The sequence below is a fragment of the Corythoichthys intestinalis genome, chromosome 20, assembly GCF_030265065.1.
Source record: "Corythoichthys intestinalis isolate RoL2023-P3 chromosome 20, ASM3026506v1, whole genome shotgun sequence".
Taxonomy (NCBI): domain Eukaryota; kingdom Metazoa; phylum Chordata; class Actinopteri; order Syngnathiformes; family Syngnathidae; genus Corythoichthys; species Corythoichthys intestinalis.
Genome location: NC_080414.1, coordinates 37,558,849 through 37,578,198, shown reverse-complemented (window position 1 = coordinate 37,578,198; position 19,350 = coordinate 37,558,849). Strand labels below are relative to the sequence as shown.

Sequence of the window (19,350 nt, the reverse complement as noted above, 5' to 3'; positions counted from 1 at the left end):
TAAATTGTTTGGTAAAAATTGGCTTCAATTGCTCTTCTAAGTCTCCTTTTTCATACTACTGTACTTAGTATTTGAATAGTTTTTTCATCGAATGCTAGTTTACTTGTACTTGAGTAGATTTTTTGATTACTTTTACTAGAATAATATTTTTGAAGTAACACTACACTTACTTGAGTACAATTTTTGGCAACACTACCCACCTCTGGTGTGCGCACTGGCCATTCTGACAGCACAAAACGGTTCATTTGCTGTCGTGGAAGTTGTGTGGTTAGCTACCATTGAGTGTACAAGCAAGACTTTTGCACAAACTAAATTTCTTTAATTGCAATGACCGTTTTTTTTTCTTGCCAACATTGGGAAAATACACTTTGCAAGAAATATTCTGTCTATCCATTGAAAACATAGCTTTCACTCTGATTTTGAGAAAGCATCAAATGCAGGTCTTTGATTCCGACACAATTAAGCCGATGTATTTGTTATTGTATCTGTATTAACTGAGTCTTCAGTGTGGACTGTCTATTGAAGACAATCTATATGGTATTTACCTCCCCCAGTGAGCTCCCAGATTCTGGCCAATCTGTGGCAATAAGCCAGCAGGACCATGTTCCCACAGGCAGGTCTCGGCCCACTCCTCTGCCGTGCGCTCCAACTCCGTGTCCCATTCCTAAACAAAGGAGATCTCATCAATAATGTGTAATTTTCTTTTGTGTTAGTTTCATATGAAGGTCAAAATGAGAATGAACTTGCAACTTTGGAAGAATCTTTCTTCTTGGTTTGATCTCTATAGATTTATACCAAACTTATACAGGGAAGGAAAGAGCATGAAGCTAGAATCTCCATAGAATCAATTTTTTTTCTCCTTGACATAAGGCCTTGAGCAGAATCATCGATGGAAGGCTTCTTTTCTGATATTCAGAGTGAGCCGGGCAGCTTGTTATGACTTGGGTCGAAATAATGGACATATCTGTGTTGGAACTAACGCCCTTACATTTATTACGCTATGTAACAAAATTACTTTTTGCCATAACTTCTAATGTAACTCTTTACATTTTCTCATTCCCTAATGGCCATATAGTTATTGTAAGAGTGTTACCCAAGTTATTTACAGTGGTATGGAAAATTATCTGAACCTTTTGGAATTTCTCACATTTCTGCATAAAATCACCATCAAATGTCATCTGGTCTTTGTCAAAATCACAAAGATGAAAAACAGTGTCTGCTTTAGCTAAAACCACCCAAACATTTATAGGTTTTCATATTCTAATGAGGATAGCATGCAAACAATGACAGAAGGAGGGAAAATAAATAAGTGAACCCTCTGCCTAAGGAGACTTAAACAGCAATTGAAACTGATTTGTACCAAACATTTTAAGTCAGGTGCGTGCCCAATCACTGATGAGTGGTTTTACGCTGCTCTGCCCACTATAAAACACACACCTGGTAAGAATTGTCTAGATGAGAAGCATTGTCTGTCAAAAGAGCTGTCTGAAGACCTGCAATCAAGGATTGTTGATTTCTATGAAGCTGGGAAAGGAAACCATCTCTAAAAGTCTGGATGTTCATCAATCGACAGTCAGAGAAGTTGTCTACAAATGTATAGAGTTTGGTATTGTTGCTTCTCTCCCAAGGGGTGGCCGTCCACCAAAGATGAACCCAAGAGTTCAGCGCAGAATACTCAGAGAAGTAAAAAAGAAACTTAGATTGTCTGCTAAAGATTTACAGAAATAACTGGCACAGTCCAATATCTACGTATGTTCACACATCAACGATATGTAAAACTATGGTCAAGAAGGTTTTCATGAGGGAGTCACTGCTGTCTATTAAAAAACATTGTTGCCCGTTTAATGTTCACAAAAGGCACTCCACAGAAGTTTTGGCAAAATATTTTGTGGACTCATGAAACCAAAGCTGAATTGTTTGGGAGTAACACACAACGTCATGTGTGGAGGATAAATGGAACAGCTCACCAACATCAACACCTCATCCCCACCGTGAAGCATGATGGAGGGAGCATCATGATTTGGGGCTGTTTTGCTTTCTCAGGGCCTGGACAACTTGCAATCATTAATGGAAGAACGAGGCCGTCTGTCAGACAATTGAAGCTAAAAAGAGGATGGATGCTGCAACCAGACAATAATCCAAAACACAGATGGTTCACTTACTTATTTTTCCCCCATCTGTCATTGTTTGCATACTATCCTCATTAAAATATGAAAACCTATAAATGTTTGGGTAGTTTTAATTAAAGTGTACAGTTTTTTCATCTGTGTAATTTTGACAAAGATCTGATCAGATTTGATTGTGATTTTATGCAGAAATGTGAGAAATTCCAAAAGCTTCAGATACTTTTTCATACCACTGTATGTTATATGCCATGGCATCTGAGTCTATCACTTTACAGACATTTCTGTTGCTCTCTTGCTGTCTGTGGTGTTCTCTGTTGAGCTCACATACCAGCCTCAGATTCCACACAGCACTTCTCTAATTTGAACACAGCACGCCCAAGAAGAGATTATTGAGTGGCTAACATAGGGCAAGATGTCAGCCAATCAGAGACAGTCTGACAGCGTAAGGTGGGTCTTACTAGAATGGCTGTACTAAATGCACAGACCTGGGTTGCCAACTGTCCCTTGATCGTCTGGTATTCACAAACAAAAGTACGCATCTTTTATTGAGCTTTCAAGGGACGTGCTTTGTCCCTTATTATCATCAAACTTGAAAAATGGCGTCTTATTTGTAGAAGGAACGAATACTGGCGTGGTGCTTTACAAGAATATGCAGGGAAACGCATTCCTTCGCTTATTATGCTTTTCGGCCAATGAGCTGACGGAACAATGATAATACAAAATACCAGTCATGGTCAATGTACTGTCGCTCACGGGAGACAACGTAAGAGTGTGGGAGATAAGAGATTTGAGTGAAGCGAGTGTAAAAAGCATCTTTAAAATGATGATCATTTCTTTTCTTGTTCTTTTCCGTGTACGCCATTTTCACTGATTATATTATATTTTTTTAGGGATGACGCCGATCCGATCATGCGATTGGAAATCGGGCCGATTGTGCAGATTTTTCTTAGGATCGGAAATCGAAAAAAAAAAAAAAAATTATTAGGGCTAAAAAGAAACAAAGTAATGCAGACATACAAAGGCACTGCCAAAAGAAACAAAAATATATACGTTTTAAGCTCCACAACACTCCCAGAAAACGTGGAAGAGGAAGTACAATAAATAATACCGTATTGTAACAAAAAATTCAGTAGACTTAGTATCGGCAGAAAATCAGGTGACTCGGACTCGGGTGCAAAAATATGTGATCGGAACATCCCTAATATGTTTGTGTTTTGTCAAATTCACTATATTTGGACTGATCATTTGCGGAAACATTATTGCTGGGGGGACTTTGAACGAATCTAAATTGTTAAAAAAAAAAAAAAAAAGAAAAAAGCATATTTTTCGGACGATAAGGTGCACCTGAATAAAAGCTGCCACCCACCAAATTTGACACGAAAATGGCATTTGTTCATTGATAGCTTTAGCTTAGCAAGGAGAGATATGAGAGTCATTTTCGAGAGTCCCAGAGCTCGCAAAACTTCATAAAAGCGCAATTAATCAAGATCTTGTCGGCCGTGATTTGTGTATATTTGTCTGCCGAAACAGCCTGATCGCACATATATACAGTAAGTATGCCTGCCCCTTTGGTATTGGATGCGTTGTTGACGTCCGCACAGCACGTCAGCAGTCTCTTCTGAAGACACAAGAAAGCCCGCCCGTCTCATCAGACCATAGGACATGGTTCCTGTAATCCATGTTCTTTGTTGACATGTCTTCAGCAAACTGTTTGCTAGCTTTATTGTGTACCGTCTTCAGAAGAGGCTTCCTCCTGGGGTGACAGCCATGCACACCAATTTGATGTAGAGTGCGGCGTATGGTTTGAGCACCAACACGCTGACCCCCCACCTCTTCAATCTCTGCAACAATGCTGACAGCACTCCTGTAACGAGTCACATCACATTTTGGAGGGATGATGACAAGCAGTATTCAATTTGGACATTTAGGGATGTACGTTTTTTCAAAGGGGTGTACTCACTTTTGTTTGCCAGGGTTTTAGATATTGATATCTGTATTCTGAGTTATTTTGACGGGAAATTAAATTAACGTTATTATATAAGCTGCACACAGACTACTTTTCATTGTGTCAAAGTGTTATTTTGTCAGTGTTGTCCCATGAAAAGATATTCTTAAATATCTGCAGAAACGCAAGGGGTGTACTCACTTTTGTGATACACTGTAGATATGGGCGTAAATCAGTCTCTATTCTTGGTTAAAAGCAAAGAACTGGGCAGTTAGCATTATGTAAATATGTCGAATGTGCCGCTAGTCTTTATGCCACTGTGGCGCCGCTTTATCAAAACAAAGAGCTTTTTACATTGAAAATTCTTGTGAATAAATGCATAAATGCTTATAAGCAAAAAATGGGCAATAAGCATTTATTTTACGTAAATATTGCGAATTATGTGGTAAATTTGTCCCACTGATTTTTTTCCACAAGGTTTCTAAATGCATGCATGGTACAAAAAATATAATAATTACCTTGAATTCTCGAACAAATAACTCCTAAGACAATCCTTCCTGTTTGTATGTGGTACAGCTTTCGTACTTTTTTAACCTAAATCCGACGTTATATCGCTGCATGTGTTTGAGAATAACTGCAACCGACTTCAACCGACTGAAGCAAAGTGTGTGGCAGCCCCCTACTTGATGGCATCGTACAGTGTCTGGGGAATGTGTCCCGTCGATATCATTATGAAATCTATGACACAAGGAAGTATTAATGAAACAAATGCCCACACCATCATCTTTTTGGTTGTTTTTTTTCTTGGTCTTGGGTTTTGTTCTAATGAGAAAGTGCCCTTATACACGCTGCAATGGCATGTGCACATGACACTGAGAGTGGAGGCTTTTCAAGGTGGAAATACAAACCTTACTTTGAATTCATTAAAAACATCTTGATAAAATGCAAGTTATGTGTTAGGCAGAAAGAATCGTCTACACCGACGAAGAACAATTCAAATCTGTGAAAGCATCTTCAGTCAGTGCATTGGCAACTTTAGTTTTAAAGCAGGTTTATAAAAATAAAGATGACTGTCAAAAATGTCTGCACATTTTACTGTTCCATTACATTTCACTGGAGGGAGTTGTTTTTTCTATTACTGTACGACAGAACTTGAACAACACTTGACGTTATATCGGTCGCTATACTCGCTAATAGCATGGCACTGCAGAGGATGTTGAAAGGACTTTACTACACTACAAGGACATCACTTCCTGCCAGTGAAAAGTTTAACAGTCCGTTTCTCAAACCTAAGCTCCGGTAGCTGTCAGATTTCGCTATCTTTCCAGTTTGCTGACTTGGTAGTTTCTATATTCTTTGCTCATTGCTTGTCAAATCTTGTCGTAGTGCACTGAACTTTGACTTGCATGGGATCCAATTATCCCTGTCGTAAACCTGTCCACTCTGGAAAATGTTACTAATTGTGTTCAGACAACAAATCCTACTGCAAATGATCTGGAATTGTGACTAATTACCCTGTAATGTCGGAGTAAACTGTACCATCAGAGTGTGAACCGTCTATCACATTAGCAGACTCATTATTACTCAAGTGACTTGTCTTTCCTCATGGTACAGTTGAGTTTGTAAAAAATACATTTAAATAATACCTACCATATGTTGGTGGTAAAGATTTGACTCTGAAAACGTAACTCTGTGGTTTTTCTGGGAATACTAAAAATGTCCTCCCCAATGCTGACCTATATTCGACCATACAAAATGTTACACTCACACCAGATGTGCAATATTTTCTCTGAAGGACACCATATGCTGGTTTTGAATGGCACACCTTCACTCTCACCTTCAATCTACTAACTGGTTCCTGGAAGACTCTATTAGTTTTTACATAGGGTTGTGTGCAAGCGTATGTACAAGAATGTGCGCATGAGTTTAAATTGGGAACCGAGCAGAGGTGTCACAAGTTCCCACACTTCACACATTTGCCCATGCAAGTTAAAGCAGGCTTCTTCCCGAAATTCCATCTAAGACTGGACTGAAAAACTCTAAAAACGACACTACGTGTAAAACCTCCTCCTCTTCCATCGTCTGTCACCCACTTAAGATCACACTGCTGTTCTTTGCATTAGTCTGGAAACATAAACCTGTACAGGACCTCCAAACAGGATTTCTAGCAGCCCAGCAAAATATCACCAAAGTGACACAGTCTGAAATGATTATAGATGGGATTAAGAGAACTGTCTTTTTTCAATATTATATTGAGCAGACTGTTTAGATCAAAAACTGTCTAATTATGTTCAAATAGTCACGTCTTCCATTCATAGTAATCAGAGGTGGGTAGTAACTCATTACATTTTCTTGAGTAACTTTTTGAGAATATTGTACTTCTTAGGCTAGGTTCAAACCGCAGGTCTTAAAGTGCATGTGACACAATAAAAAAAATCCTAAATAGGGTTATTATTGGAAATAAAATTATATATTGAAACGATTCGACTATATACAACAATTTCGCGAAGGGCAGATGACGAGAAATGAGTCTGCCGTTTAGCTCCTCCTGTCATCATAGCGCTCTGGCGCCTCCATCTGGGTGGGGACGTCAGCGGAGTTGCGACTTCAACGGATTTAGAATTGTGCCCAATGGAGGAGGAAGATTCAGAACGAGAAAAAGGCAAGAGAGCAGACTGCAAAATGTCTTCATTGTTTTTATCCCTCTACTCCAATAATTTTACAAGATATTCTTGGTATCTAAGTATTTTCCCCAATTGCTAAATAAATTGTATGGTCATGACAAATAACAGTCTTGTGCTAAATGGAATATGAAATATTAAAAATACATTTTTTGAGTACGACAGGGCTAAATTACTGCATAATGGTCAAAACTGCCAACTCCTTAAACCTCCAGAATGGTATTTTATGCCACCGGAGTTAGACCGTCTCTTGTCATTTCCCTGCGGGGACTCAGAGCGAGGTTACATGCTAACCTGAATCGGGTGGTGCTTCCAAATCTCTACTTCGGCTTTCGAACACGAAAAATCACACAAAACATCCCCGACTCATTTCACACGGCGGCGGGGGTGATACCCTTCACCAATCGGCCAGCCCACGGCAGGGGTGATTGCTTTCACCGCTCGGCCAGCCCGCGGCGGCGATCAAGTTTCTGCTTGTCATTCCCCTGCTGCGGCCCCGTCAGGAGTGCTTGTCGCCGCGGACACAGCAGGGGATCAAACGGTGAAAATGGTGCATTCTCGGTGGACAAACTGGCCGACGTCTGAGTGCGTGGATGCCCGAGCCCAAGCCGGGTATAGCACTCTCTTCTTGGCAGCCATGCGAAGAGGGCTGAGGGGGGTGGAAGTTCCGACTCAATCGAGAACCGGCTCCCCTTGCCCAAGGTGAGGATAGCACTCACTGGGCGGGCATGCGAAGAGGGCCGAGAGGTTGGAAGTTTTGACACAAGCGAGAACCGGAGACAAGAGTGGGGGGGTCCCTGGGCCCAAGCCAAGGATAGCGCTCATTTGGCGAGCACGCGAAGAGGGCCGAGGGGGGTGGAAGTCTCGACACAATCAAGAACCGGAGACGAGAGCGCGTGGATGCCCGAGCACGGGCGCTCATTGGCCGGCGACCATGGTGTGCGACAAGTTGCCGGATCATTGGCCGAGGGAGGCGGCCACTCCCACCTTCTCGGTGGACAGGGAGCATTGTCACCCACAGAATGCAAGCCACCTCCTTATTATAACGTGTGCCATGATCCCAGTATTTGACATGATATAAAACACATGGCTTACTCACTTCCTCGTCCGTCCAATGGTCCCACAGTTGTCGGACGTGTTTTGCCCATTCTTCGTGGTGACCGGGATCTTTTTGAAACCGAAAAAGGCTTACATGCCTCTTCCTGGTCCAGCAACAAAAGCCTGCAGGACATTGGGCTGGCGTGATGTGAAAAATAAATGAATTGCGGAACTGCAGAGTTGCGATTTAAATATATCTTGGGAAAACGATAAAGTATAACATCATTACTTAGGATGTTACAATCGTTGTGCACTCAACACTTGGAAAATATCAAACAGAAACATGGTGTGGTCCTGCGTATATTTCCTGGAAGCGCAAACCACAACCACAGACGACCAGGGGGACGTGTGCGTAAAAGTGGCCAAGGCATGCGGAGCCTCTCGGGGCGGCCGTGTCATGAGTTCCGCTCTCCTGGAAGTGGCCTGGAAGTCCTTTTCTTCTGTTGTTTTTTCCCTTGGCAAACCAGCTCATTACATGACTGCGAACTAGTCGATTTCACTGTAAAGGAGTTTGTCAGAAAAAAACCCCCAAAACAAATCTTATTGGTCAGGCATGTGCAAGTAGATGAAAAAATACTCGCACTGGCTCTAATTTTAGTTGTAAAATGCCCCCGTTTTGCTACAGTCTGGAGCCCTGAGTTCAAGTGTGAACATGTCCAATTATTAGCTGCCAATGGGTGTATACATTTTTTTGGGACAACTGTATGTATATCTGTTTAAAAAAATCACCATCACAATCCAACCAACAGTGGTGGAACACTGACACGAGCGGACAAAAAAATATTTTATATTGTTCTGGAAGCAATACTTTTTTGTGCAATAACCGGTCTCAAAAAGAACAGCAATTTTCCTGCTTCGGGAAATAACTTTGAAAGAGTCACAAGAACTGTGTCCTATCTTAGATTTTAATTCTTGGTTATCCAGGTATTTTTTTTCTTCACCTTAAGTGTTGTGTAATCGCAGAATTGGAACGAAGCCATGGGGATGAGGGAGCAGGAAAGAGGGAGTGGGTATCGTTGGAGGAGGAAATGTGGGGATTTGAATTGATGTTATCTTTGAGTCTCTGAGGTAATTGCCTCATGGGGTCAGCCAGTTCCTGCTTTAAAACCCAACCGGACGATAACACAGGTCGTGGCCGTGCAGGACGTTGTATGTGTGTGAGAGATATTTTAATCTGCATTTGTGTGCACAAGTGTGTCAGTGCAGAAGCACATGAAGTCTTCCAGTAAATTGGGGCTGTGCACTTTTATGAGAGGTGATGGCACTCCACCATAGACTGAAAAGGGAAGTCAGGAAACAAGCTGAATCACTTTCAATTCTAACTATGTATGGTCATAGATGATCGTAATGTACCACACTGGACATTCAATACATAATACAGCGGTGTTCAGCACTTCAGACATGCGCCACCGATTGCATAATAAATGTTAGGCACGTACATGATCAATCACGGATTATTGAACTGTACAGTTGATATTTTAACAGAAATTCAGATTCTATTAGTTGACTGTATTTTTAATATGATTATTACACATTTTCTGCAGTTGCTTTTTAATTTTTTGAGCTATGCTCAGCTTGGGGGCTTTACCAGATATAAACAAATGAGACAAACAGAGTGGTACAAACAAACATACAAGCAAGAGTTTTATACGACCAATCATTTTACGAAAATGTTTGAAGCTTTTTGCTTCATATTAAGAAAAAATATTCACCATACGGAAAACAATATGTACTGTCACAGATAAGTCCCGCTCGCAGCATTGCCATAATGTAACTACGTTTAACTATAAATGTAAACAAACGAAATATGTGTGTGTGTGTGTGTGTGTGTGTATATATATATATATATATACAGTGCCTTGCAAAAGTATTCGGCCCCCTTTAACCTTGCAACCTTTCGCCACATTTCAGGCTTCAAACATAAAGATATAAAATTTTAATTTTTTGTCAAGAATCAACAACAAGTGGGACACAATCGTGAAGTGGAACAAAATTTATTGGATAATTTAAACTTTTTTAACAAATAAAAAACTGAAAAGTGGGGCGTGCAATATTATTCGGCCCCCTTGCGTTAATACTTTGTAGCGCCACCTTTTGCTCCAATTACAGCTGCAAGTCGCTTGGGGTATGTTTCTATCAGTTTTGCACATCGAGAGACTGACATTCTTGCCCATTCTTCCTTGCAAAACAGCTCGAGCTCAGTGAGGTTGGATGGAGAGTGTTTGTGAACTGCAGTCTTCAGCTCTTTCCACAGATTCTCGATTGGATTCAGGTCTGGACTTTGACTTGGCCATTCTAACACCTGGATACGTGTATTTTTGAACCATTCCATTGTAGATTTGGCATTATGTTTTGGATCATTGTCCTGTTGGAAGATAAATCTCCGTCCCAGTCTCAAGTCTTGTGCAGATACCAACAAGGTTTTCTTCCAGAATGTTCCTGTATTTGGCTGCATCCATCTTCCAGTCAATTTTAACCATCTTCCCTGTCCCTGCTGAAGAAAAGCAGGCCCAAACCATGATGCTGCCACCACCATATTTGACAGTGGGAATGGTGTGTTCAGGGTGATGAGCTGTGTTGCTTTTACGCCAAACATATCGTTTTCCATTGTGGCCAAAAAGTTCAATTTTGGTTTCATCTGACCAGAGCACCTTCTTCCACATGTTTGGTGTGTCTCCCAGGTGGCTTGTGGCAAACTTTAAACAAGACTTTTTATGGATATCTTTGAGAAATGGCTTTCTTCTTGCCACTCTTCCATAAAGGCCAGATTTGTGCAGTGTACGACTGATTGTTGTCCTATGGACAGACTCTCCCACCTCAGCTGTAGATCTCTGCAGTTCATCCAGAGTGATCATGGGCCTCTTGGCTGCATCTCTGATCAGTTTTCTCCTTGTTTGAGAAGATAGTTTGGAAGGACGGCCGGGTCTTGGTAGATTTGCAGTGGTCTGATGCTCCTTCCATTTCAATATGATGGCTTGCACAGTGCTCCTTGAGATGTTTAAAGCTTGGGAAATCTTTTTGTATCCAAATCCGGCTTTAAACTTCTCCACAACAGTATCTCGGACCTGCCTGGTGTGTTCCTTGGTTTTCATAATGCTCTCTGCACTTTAAACAGAACCCTGAGACTATCACAGAGCAGGTGCATTTATACGGAGACTTGATTACACACAGGGGGATTCTATTTATCATCATCGGTCATTTAGGACAACATTGGATCATTCAGAGCTCCTCACTGAACTTCTGGAGTGAGTTTGCTGCACTGAAAGTAAAGGGGCCGAATAATATTGCACGCCCCACTTTTCAGTTTTTTATTTGTTAAAAAAGTTTAAATTATCCAATAAATGTTGTTCCACTTCACGATTGTGTCCCACTTGTTGTTGATTCTTGACAAAAAAATTAAATTTCATATCTTTATGTTTGAAGCCTGAAATGTGGCGAAAGGTTGCAAGATTCAAGGGGGCCGAATTCTTTTGCAAGGCACTGTATATATATATATATATATATATATATATATATATATACTGTATATACGTATATTTTTTTGTGGTACGCAATGCTCATGTATGTGGAAAAAAAGGAAGAATGTAACTGGCTAGCAATGCTTTATCAAGGCATAAACGGCGAGGTGAAATAGCAAGCAATGGCTGCTGAGGTTAGCTCTGTCAGACCTGGATGACGAGGCGGACTCAGCTGCGGAGGTTCAGGCAAAAACTTTTATTTTGAAAACAGGTTCTTCTGCTGACATGCGGGAATGAGAAAAATGTACAAACAAAAAACTCTCCAATGGAGGAATAAGTCAAAGCAACCACGATCAGGGTTCAAACAAAAAAGCACTCCATAAGGGAGGAAAGGGCAAAAACACAAAACGCTCCTAATGGAGGAAAAAGCCAAGATAGCGAAGATGAAAAAATTCAAACACAAAGCGCTCCAATGGAGGATAACATTCAGTAAAACTGCAATAGACTATGACGGTAGGCTATGACGAGAGGCTGACGTGACTGACCTTGGACGAAAGACACTTCTGCACTAGACAAGGGAAACTAAGGCAATATATACACAGGGGGTAATGTGGAACAGGTGGAAACAATAGGTGATTAGGTGACCAGAGGAAGGGCAAGTACGCAGACACAAGGAGGGTGAAGCTTTCAAAATAAAACAGGAAATGACATGGCATGACAAGCTCATCATTTAACAATATGTGTTTGCTAGGAGCTTGAGTAGTCATGTGATAACGTCTGTAGAATTAGCCTAACAGACCAGTTACACTTAGGCACCACTAGTGGACAACAAAGCATTACAATTAAAGACAGGCAATCAGGGGACATGACGGCAAATTTAATGTTGGATTTTAGTAAATCATGATACGAATTAGACAATTTACATGTAAAAGGCTATTCATAATAAGAAAAAAATCATTATATGAAAGCCACTCCGAAACTAATTCATTTTGTATCTTGAGGTATCAATGTATTAGGCCTGCTCAATATATCGTTTGAACATCGACATCGCAATGTGCGCATGCGCTATAGCAACATCGCTAGACGATTTTGTTTTACTTCATAAAAGCTGCAAGTGTACAGATCCTGGATCCCTTTTATATAAAGCAAGCCTGGATTAAAAGGCACTATATAAATTAGGGATGCCCCCGATCGGACCACATGATCGGAAATCGGAAAGCGCCAAAGCCTTTTACCTTCCTTCTTGCTAAGCAGTTCAATCAAACTGTTTTTCTTGGTCATCAGTGCAGCTAGTGTTTGGTACTTAACGTTAACAACGACTGACAGGTTTGTAGCTTTGATCTGGCCAGAGTGGATGCTCTTCGATCAAAGGCACAAATGTTCATCATCGTTTAACTGGTAGCCCAGTCTGAAGTGTGCTGTGCCAACTCGTTCATTGTGTAAGTGAGAAGCTGTTCTCAGCAGTGTAAGTGGACTCATTCAATGAAGCATTTAATAAAGACAAGCATTTTTCTACTTTATTCTTGTTTAAAAGTAATTCACATTATGACAGTGGCACGGTGGGACTGTGGTTAACACGTCCACCTCACAGCTCTGGGATCGTGGGTGCATTTCCGGCTCCGACTTTCCTGTGTTTGTTCTTCCCATGCATGCGTGGGTTTTCTCCGGGTTCCTGCCACATCCCAAAAAAACGTGCATGGTATGCTGGTTGAACACTCCAAATTGTCAGTAGATGTGAGTGTGTGCGTGAATGGTTGTGTGTCTATATGTGCTCTGCGACTGACTGGCAACCAGTTCAGGGCGCCTTCTGCCTGGAGTTCGCTATGATCAGCTCCAGCAAACCTGCGACCCTCGTGAGGATAAGCGGTTCAGAAGGAAGGAATTATATGAATGTTATGGAGAGTGATTAAAAGTATGGCGTTAAAGGAGATGCAATAAAAATTGTGGTTGCGCCAACATTTTGTGCTGGTGCACCAGCAGTGTTGTCAGTAACGCGTTACTGTTACAGTCATCTGATTACTTTCTTTCAGTAACGAGCAATCTAACGCGTTCATTTTTCCAAGCCAGTAATCCGATTAAAGTTAGTTTCCTTAGTGCCTGTGCGTTACTATTTTGTTTTGTGCCTCATAATGTATGTAGAATGAAGAATACTGTGGTCATGTACGAAGAGCATTTTTATAGAAAATATTACTCTTGAGTTTGGGAGTGACATCACATCACACGTTTTCTCATCGGGAAAAAAAACGGGTCACGTGTATTACCATGCTGTTTGAGCGCTGTCTGTCACGGCGGTCAACAACATAGCCCCGCTTCCTCGTCAGAATGCTAACAGTGAAAGGCAGGATATATACCGCAAATGGCTGCCTTTGCCCACTGAAAATATAGCCATTATTTCACATTTCTGTCCAGTAAAGATGACAAAAATATCTCCGTGCGTTCCAAACTTTGGGCTGGCTGAAAAAGACTGTCGGCCGCTAAAAACTCTACATCCATTTCAACAAGGAAGCATTTGGAATTACAGCACAATGCGACAAAACTCGAAACAAAGCCTACAGGTCAAAAAGACAGCCAGCACTTCTACAGTTTGTAACCAGCCTTTATGCACATTTTATTGTTAGTGTTTGTAACCATAGGCAGAATTTTACTTTTGTGGGACTGGGGGCAAAGCATGATGATGACTCTGAAACGAAAGTCAAAAGTTTGGACACACCTCATCATTTTGGCGTTTTATATATCTTCACTACTATTGTAAATCCTCTCGTGTAAATCCTGAATACATCAAAACTATGAACGAACATGTGGAACGGCAAAAAAAGTGAAATAACTGAAAACATGTTTTATATTCTACATTCTTCAAAGTATCCACCTTTGAGGTGTCGCCAAACCTTTGGCCAATACTGTACATACACATATATATAAAACTGTTCAATCTCAGTTGCTGTTGGTTGCGTTTGAAAGCTTAGGTTTACAGAAATTCTAAATATCCATCTTGCCTCCCCAGGTGTAGTTTTGGCTAAGCAAAGCAAAAGAAAGTCTCTAAGGTGCTAGTCACATGATCTGCTCGAAAAATGATTTTGACCCATTATGAAAACTGTACGTTGTAGGATTTTTGTTCATTTCATTAATTTTTGTTGTTTGTTTTATTGCTTTACAACTTTTATAGACAATATTTTAACACAGACATGTCCAAAGTCCGGCCCGGGGGCCAAATGCGGCCAGTGGTCAAATTTCATCCGGCCCCCAGCATCTGTCATAAAATCAATAACATCTGGCACGCACGCATACTTAATAAATTGGTCAGCAGTACTGCAACCACCATATTAAGTAGCTTACACACGAAATGCTGCTCCTCATTTACCCACTAAAAGGCAGCAGCACTTTAACCCTTTATTGCCAAATGTATCACATTTGATACACCTAAAATTTAATGATTTTGAGACTGATTTAGAATTTTGACATTTCTTTTTGAAAAAAAAAAAAATGATGGATGCAAGTTAACACATGCATCTGCAGGTTCCATCAGAAAAAAAACATGATTTAGCATGGGTTATAGATATTAGAGCACTAATTACACATATTCATTTTGACTTTTCTTTTTACAAATTTGAAAAAAAGGTTTCATTAGGACCTTATTTTTCCATTTCCATTTTTTTCCCAAATTCTAATAATTGCTTCATGTTGCAGGTATTTATGGGCTAAGCAACATTACCCCGTGTGACCCATTACTTCCATTTTCTAAATGGCGACAACAACAAAAAAGAAAGTTGACTGTGATGGCCGACACTTCGAGGATAGGTGGAAATTGGACTATTTCTTCACTAAAATACGCAACAACTGCGTCTGCCTCATTTGCAAAGAGACAGACGCTGTTTTTAATGAGTTGAATGTGAGGCGATATTACCAAACAAGACACGCTGACATGTAGGACAAGATTACAGGGAAGATATGCAGCGAGAAATTCAAGCAACTTGAAGCTAGTTTAATTTCACAGCAGCAGTATTTCGCAAATGCCCAAGAGTCGAAAGAGAGCACCACAAAGGCTAGTTGCAAGATTGTTGAAATTATTCATTAAAAATAATAATAAAGCAAATGTGCCACACTGAATGGCTTGCTAAAATTTGCTTAAATATATTGTTCTATGTAAAGCACGTCAGCCAAGGTTGGCCCCCCACATTTTTACCACACCAAATCTGGCCCCCTTTGCAAAAAGTTTGGACACCCCTGTTTTAACAGCTAGGTCTTTATTTTAAAGAAGTTCAGAATTTTTGACACTAGACTTTATCTTGGAGTTAGCGGGGGTTTATTTAGTCGTTGGAGTTGATTTCAACAAATTCCATGCAGTTTGACAGTTATTTGTCAGTTTTAGGGCTCCGGAGTGGTTAAGCTAGCGCGAGTCAATGGTGGTTGAAATCAACTCCATCGACCAATTAAACCCCCGCTTACTCAAAGATTAAGCCTTCAATTACATGTAATGACATTTTTCTGTTTGCATTTTTATGTTAAGGCAGCAAAAGGAGAAAAATTGATAAAAAGTAACTGATAAGTTACTTTTAAAGTAACTCAGTTACTTTGATGATAAAGTAATCAGTAAAGTAACTAGATTACTTTTTTGAGGTGTAATCAGTAATCAGTAATTAAATTACTTTTTAAAGTAATCTGTGACAACATTGTGCACCAGACAATTTTTCGGCCGTTTACTTGGTGACGCTGTAACACCAAGACACAACAATCGCCTCAATAGCCAACAATGGCCTCGCTTTTACAGGGTGACGGCGAAAATGGTAGGCGAAGGCGCAAACTTTTGATTCCGGCCTCCAAAGCGGAAAGATTCAATTGCCGGGATTGCTTCACAACCCTATGAATGGAACGCTCTCGCTCTGATGACGTCAGCACTCGCACATGTCACTTTTGGTGTGCGTTGTCGCTGCTAGTGAACATTCAAAAGAGCAAACATCCCAGAACAGCGGCTTTAATTTACTTTTTTGAAAAATAATATTTGTAATTTAAATATATCTTATTTTTGCATTTTTGTGCCAGTAAAAGAAAAAAACACATGCTTTGAGTTTTTTTAATTGACAAGCAATGTTGTACAATCATTTAAACTTGTAAAGAACAGCAAAGGTACAAGAAATATGAGAGAAAATTTAAATATATAGAAAAGCCGTGACTAAAACTGCTAAATAAAACAGGGGGTGAAGAAAAAAAAAAGAAAGAAACACCATTGCTCCGAGCAGGCGGCCTCTAGGGCCTGGCATGAATACGACATCGTTTTCATGCGGAATTGTGATACAGTTCAAAAGGAGACGGAACTAAGACGGAACCATGTAAATGCAATATGAAATTTGACGTACTCTTGGAGCGTCACCATGTAAACGCCCCCCAGAGCAGCTATAAGTATGTCATGTTCAGTAAACTTTGGGAGCTGTGAGTACCAGCCATTTTTACCTTTCGTATTGAAGTCAGTATGCATATCGTCTAATACAATCTTCTGATATGCTTGCAAGCATGACCATAAATGGAGTTGTCTTTTACAGAAACTGCCGATAGTTTTGCCTTAGATAATCATGGACTTTTAACTGCCAACGCAGCAAGGCCCATGACCTATTTTGCAGGATCTGCAGGAAGAGCTAATCACCAAACGTTACAGACACACCTCCTTATCTGTATATAAGGAAGGCCGAGCCCTCTGTGTAGTGTGCATTTTGTCTATACAGCCTGCCTTGTAACTAAGTGCACCCAGAAATTTCTGAAATTAAAACTGCGCAGTATTGATCTTTTGCCTCCAGTCTTCATTTAACAATCCACTCTAGCTGTCTCACCTGAACTGAAAACGAACACGCGGAAGACTTGAAAGACTGCCTCCAACAGTATTCTGAAATTTCTTTTTTAACAGGAGGCAATATTTTCCTGTTGAGGTGTGTCTTAACCTGAAAATGTTGTATGTAAAGACGTTTGTAAGTAGAGGTACCACTGTACATAAAACTGTAGTATTTTGTTCCTGGGATTTATTTCCAAGAACCCTTGATTGTTTTTCTCTTTCTGTTTTTTTACATAGTCCTCACCTCACTTGATTATCCAACCCTTCTCATCAGCCTTTTGATTCTTTGAAACCTTCTCTCCTTTCAATTTTCAAATCTGTGTATATCATCTTTAGACGTGTTTCTGTTTACCTACTCTTTGCCAATGCTCCCTCTCTAACCTCACGTCCTCTTGTTGCATGCCTCCCCATAATTCACCCCTGAATGCCCCTGAATGTTAAAAAAACAAAAAGAGAAAACAGCCAATTGTAACATGAGACAGTAGAAAGTAGACATGCACTGCTGGCTGCTGGCTCAGCATTTCTCCACAAGTGTGTGCTTCAACTAGAAGTCTGCCAAAGCCCCAATTCATTCACGTATGCACACACAGTCCTCAAACCTAAACTCTCAATCATACAATTACATATTCCAGCAATTGCCCCCAGCAGGAACTGTTTATTTGCCTTCACTGTGGAAGAATACTGCCTTTTGTTCCATAGCTCCATTAGCGAAACATAAAAAAAGTCATTACTTTCTAGACACTGTATTGATTCTTAACGGGCCCCGTCTCATTGGTGGCCGTTCACAATGGCGTTGAGGCGGCAGCTACTTATGGAGCGTGTTTGCGAGCGTTCCAGATGGCCGAGCGTGGAGCACTTGATTTTGGAGGAGGTGTGTGGTTTGTGTGTGCGTGTATGTTTGGCAAGAGTGAGACAGCTGGTAAAACAAGCTGGGGTGCCGCCTTCTCGATTCTAATTGCCTGGTGAAAAGTGATCTTGCAGGCTGTGCATGAGCACACGCACTTGCACGCAGACACACGGAATCTATGGTGAAGGCTAAAGACACATACAGTGTCTCAAAACATAAGTAATACATTTATTGGCAGCCATTGTTTTCGTCAAGGATGATGATAACGATAATACTTCCTCGACGAACAATTTTTTTCAGGACGATGACGAGACGATAACGAGCGAAAAACACATGTTGATCATCATCTATCTAAAACATAACGAGATGAATGCCAGTTTTTGTCTGCCGAGATGACAACGAGACATAAAAATGTCGCCATAGTTTACATATGTTCACGATGTGTGGTATTTTCTTTCTCCCTTTTCTTTTTTTTCTCGTTTATTAAGAGAAAGCAGGATGCAGGAAAGAAAAATAGAACAGGAGAGGAACAAACAACAACAAGAAATACATTGAACGCCTACACTACCGATGATCATAGTGGTGCTATCGTTAGCTAATTGGATTTCCCCTGGACAACATGTGGGCGGAGGACAAAGAGGATGGGGGAGTGAGTGAAAGAGAGATGTGATTAGGCAGGGTGGAGCGTACACAAATCAGCAATGTGAAGTGTAGAACCCTGTCATATGTGAATCACGTGGATATGTTGACATCCTATTCTATGCTGCCTGATCGCTAATCCTGGCACCGCTGGTTTCTCTACTTGAGTGTGTCTAATTGCACCCAGTCGTGCTTGAATCTTATCAGACGTGTGATGTCCTGCAGACAAGTGGAAATGCTGCTCGGGGCCACCTAAGTGACCTGGCACAATCCCAGGGTGGTCTTCCGGACCATCCGCCACCCCATTAGCTGGCCTTCAGGGAAGGGATGGGGGGACACGCCACCACCCACCACGCCCGCCCACTAGCCACCGCCGCAACCGACACCGCACACCCCAGGGCCCCCAAGGCCCCCAAGGCCCACTAGGATCGGGGCTCGACAGGCTCCCCACCCGGAGTGGGTGACACCCCGCTGTCCTGACAGCATTCAGTCAGCAACCCGCGCCGGGGCCCAAGGAGGATACAAGAGGGAGAGGGGAAGCAGGAATGCGCCGAACAGCGCCGCGGGACTGGAGCCCTGAACCCACCCGCCCCCTGTGGCCAGCAGCCCAGGCAGAGAGGGCGTGGCCCCAGGGGCCACCACCTACCACCCTAACTGTGTGATATTTTCTTAATGTACGTGGAGTACGTCAGTCTGCATCGTGTTTGGGTCGTGTCACCCATGTGACATGTCCTGCAC

The 19,350-nt window shown here is 41.3% G+C and overlaps 1 protein-coding gene across 1 annotated transcript in view; it reads right to left on the bottom strand.

The window, feature by feature from the left end:
• Positions 1-19,350, bottom strand: part of LOC130908740 (cysteine-rich secretory protein LCCL domain-containing 1-like) — a 51,543-nt gene that overhangs the window by 20,505 nt on the left and 11,688 nt on the right. Inside the window, exon 3 of the mRNA XM_057824494.1 lies at positions 546-664. Within this exon, the coding sequence (XP_057680477.1) occupies positions 546-664 (119 nt within the window). The remainder of the gene's footprint in view (positions 1-545; positions 665-19,350) is intronic.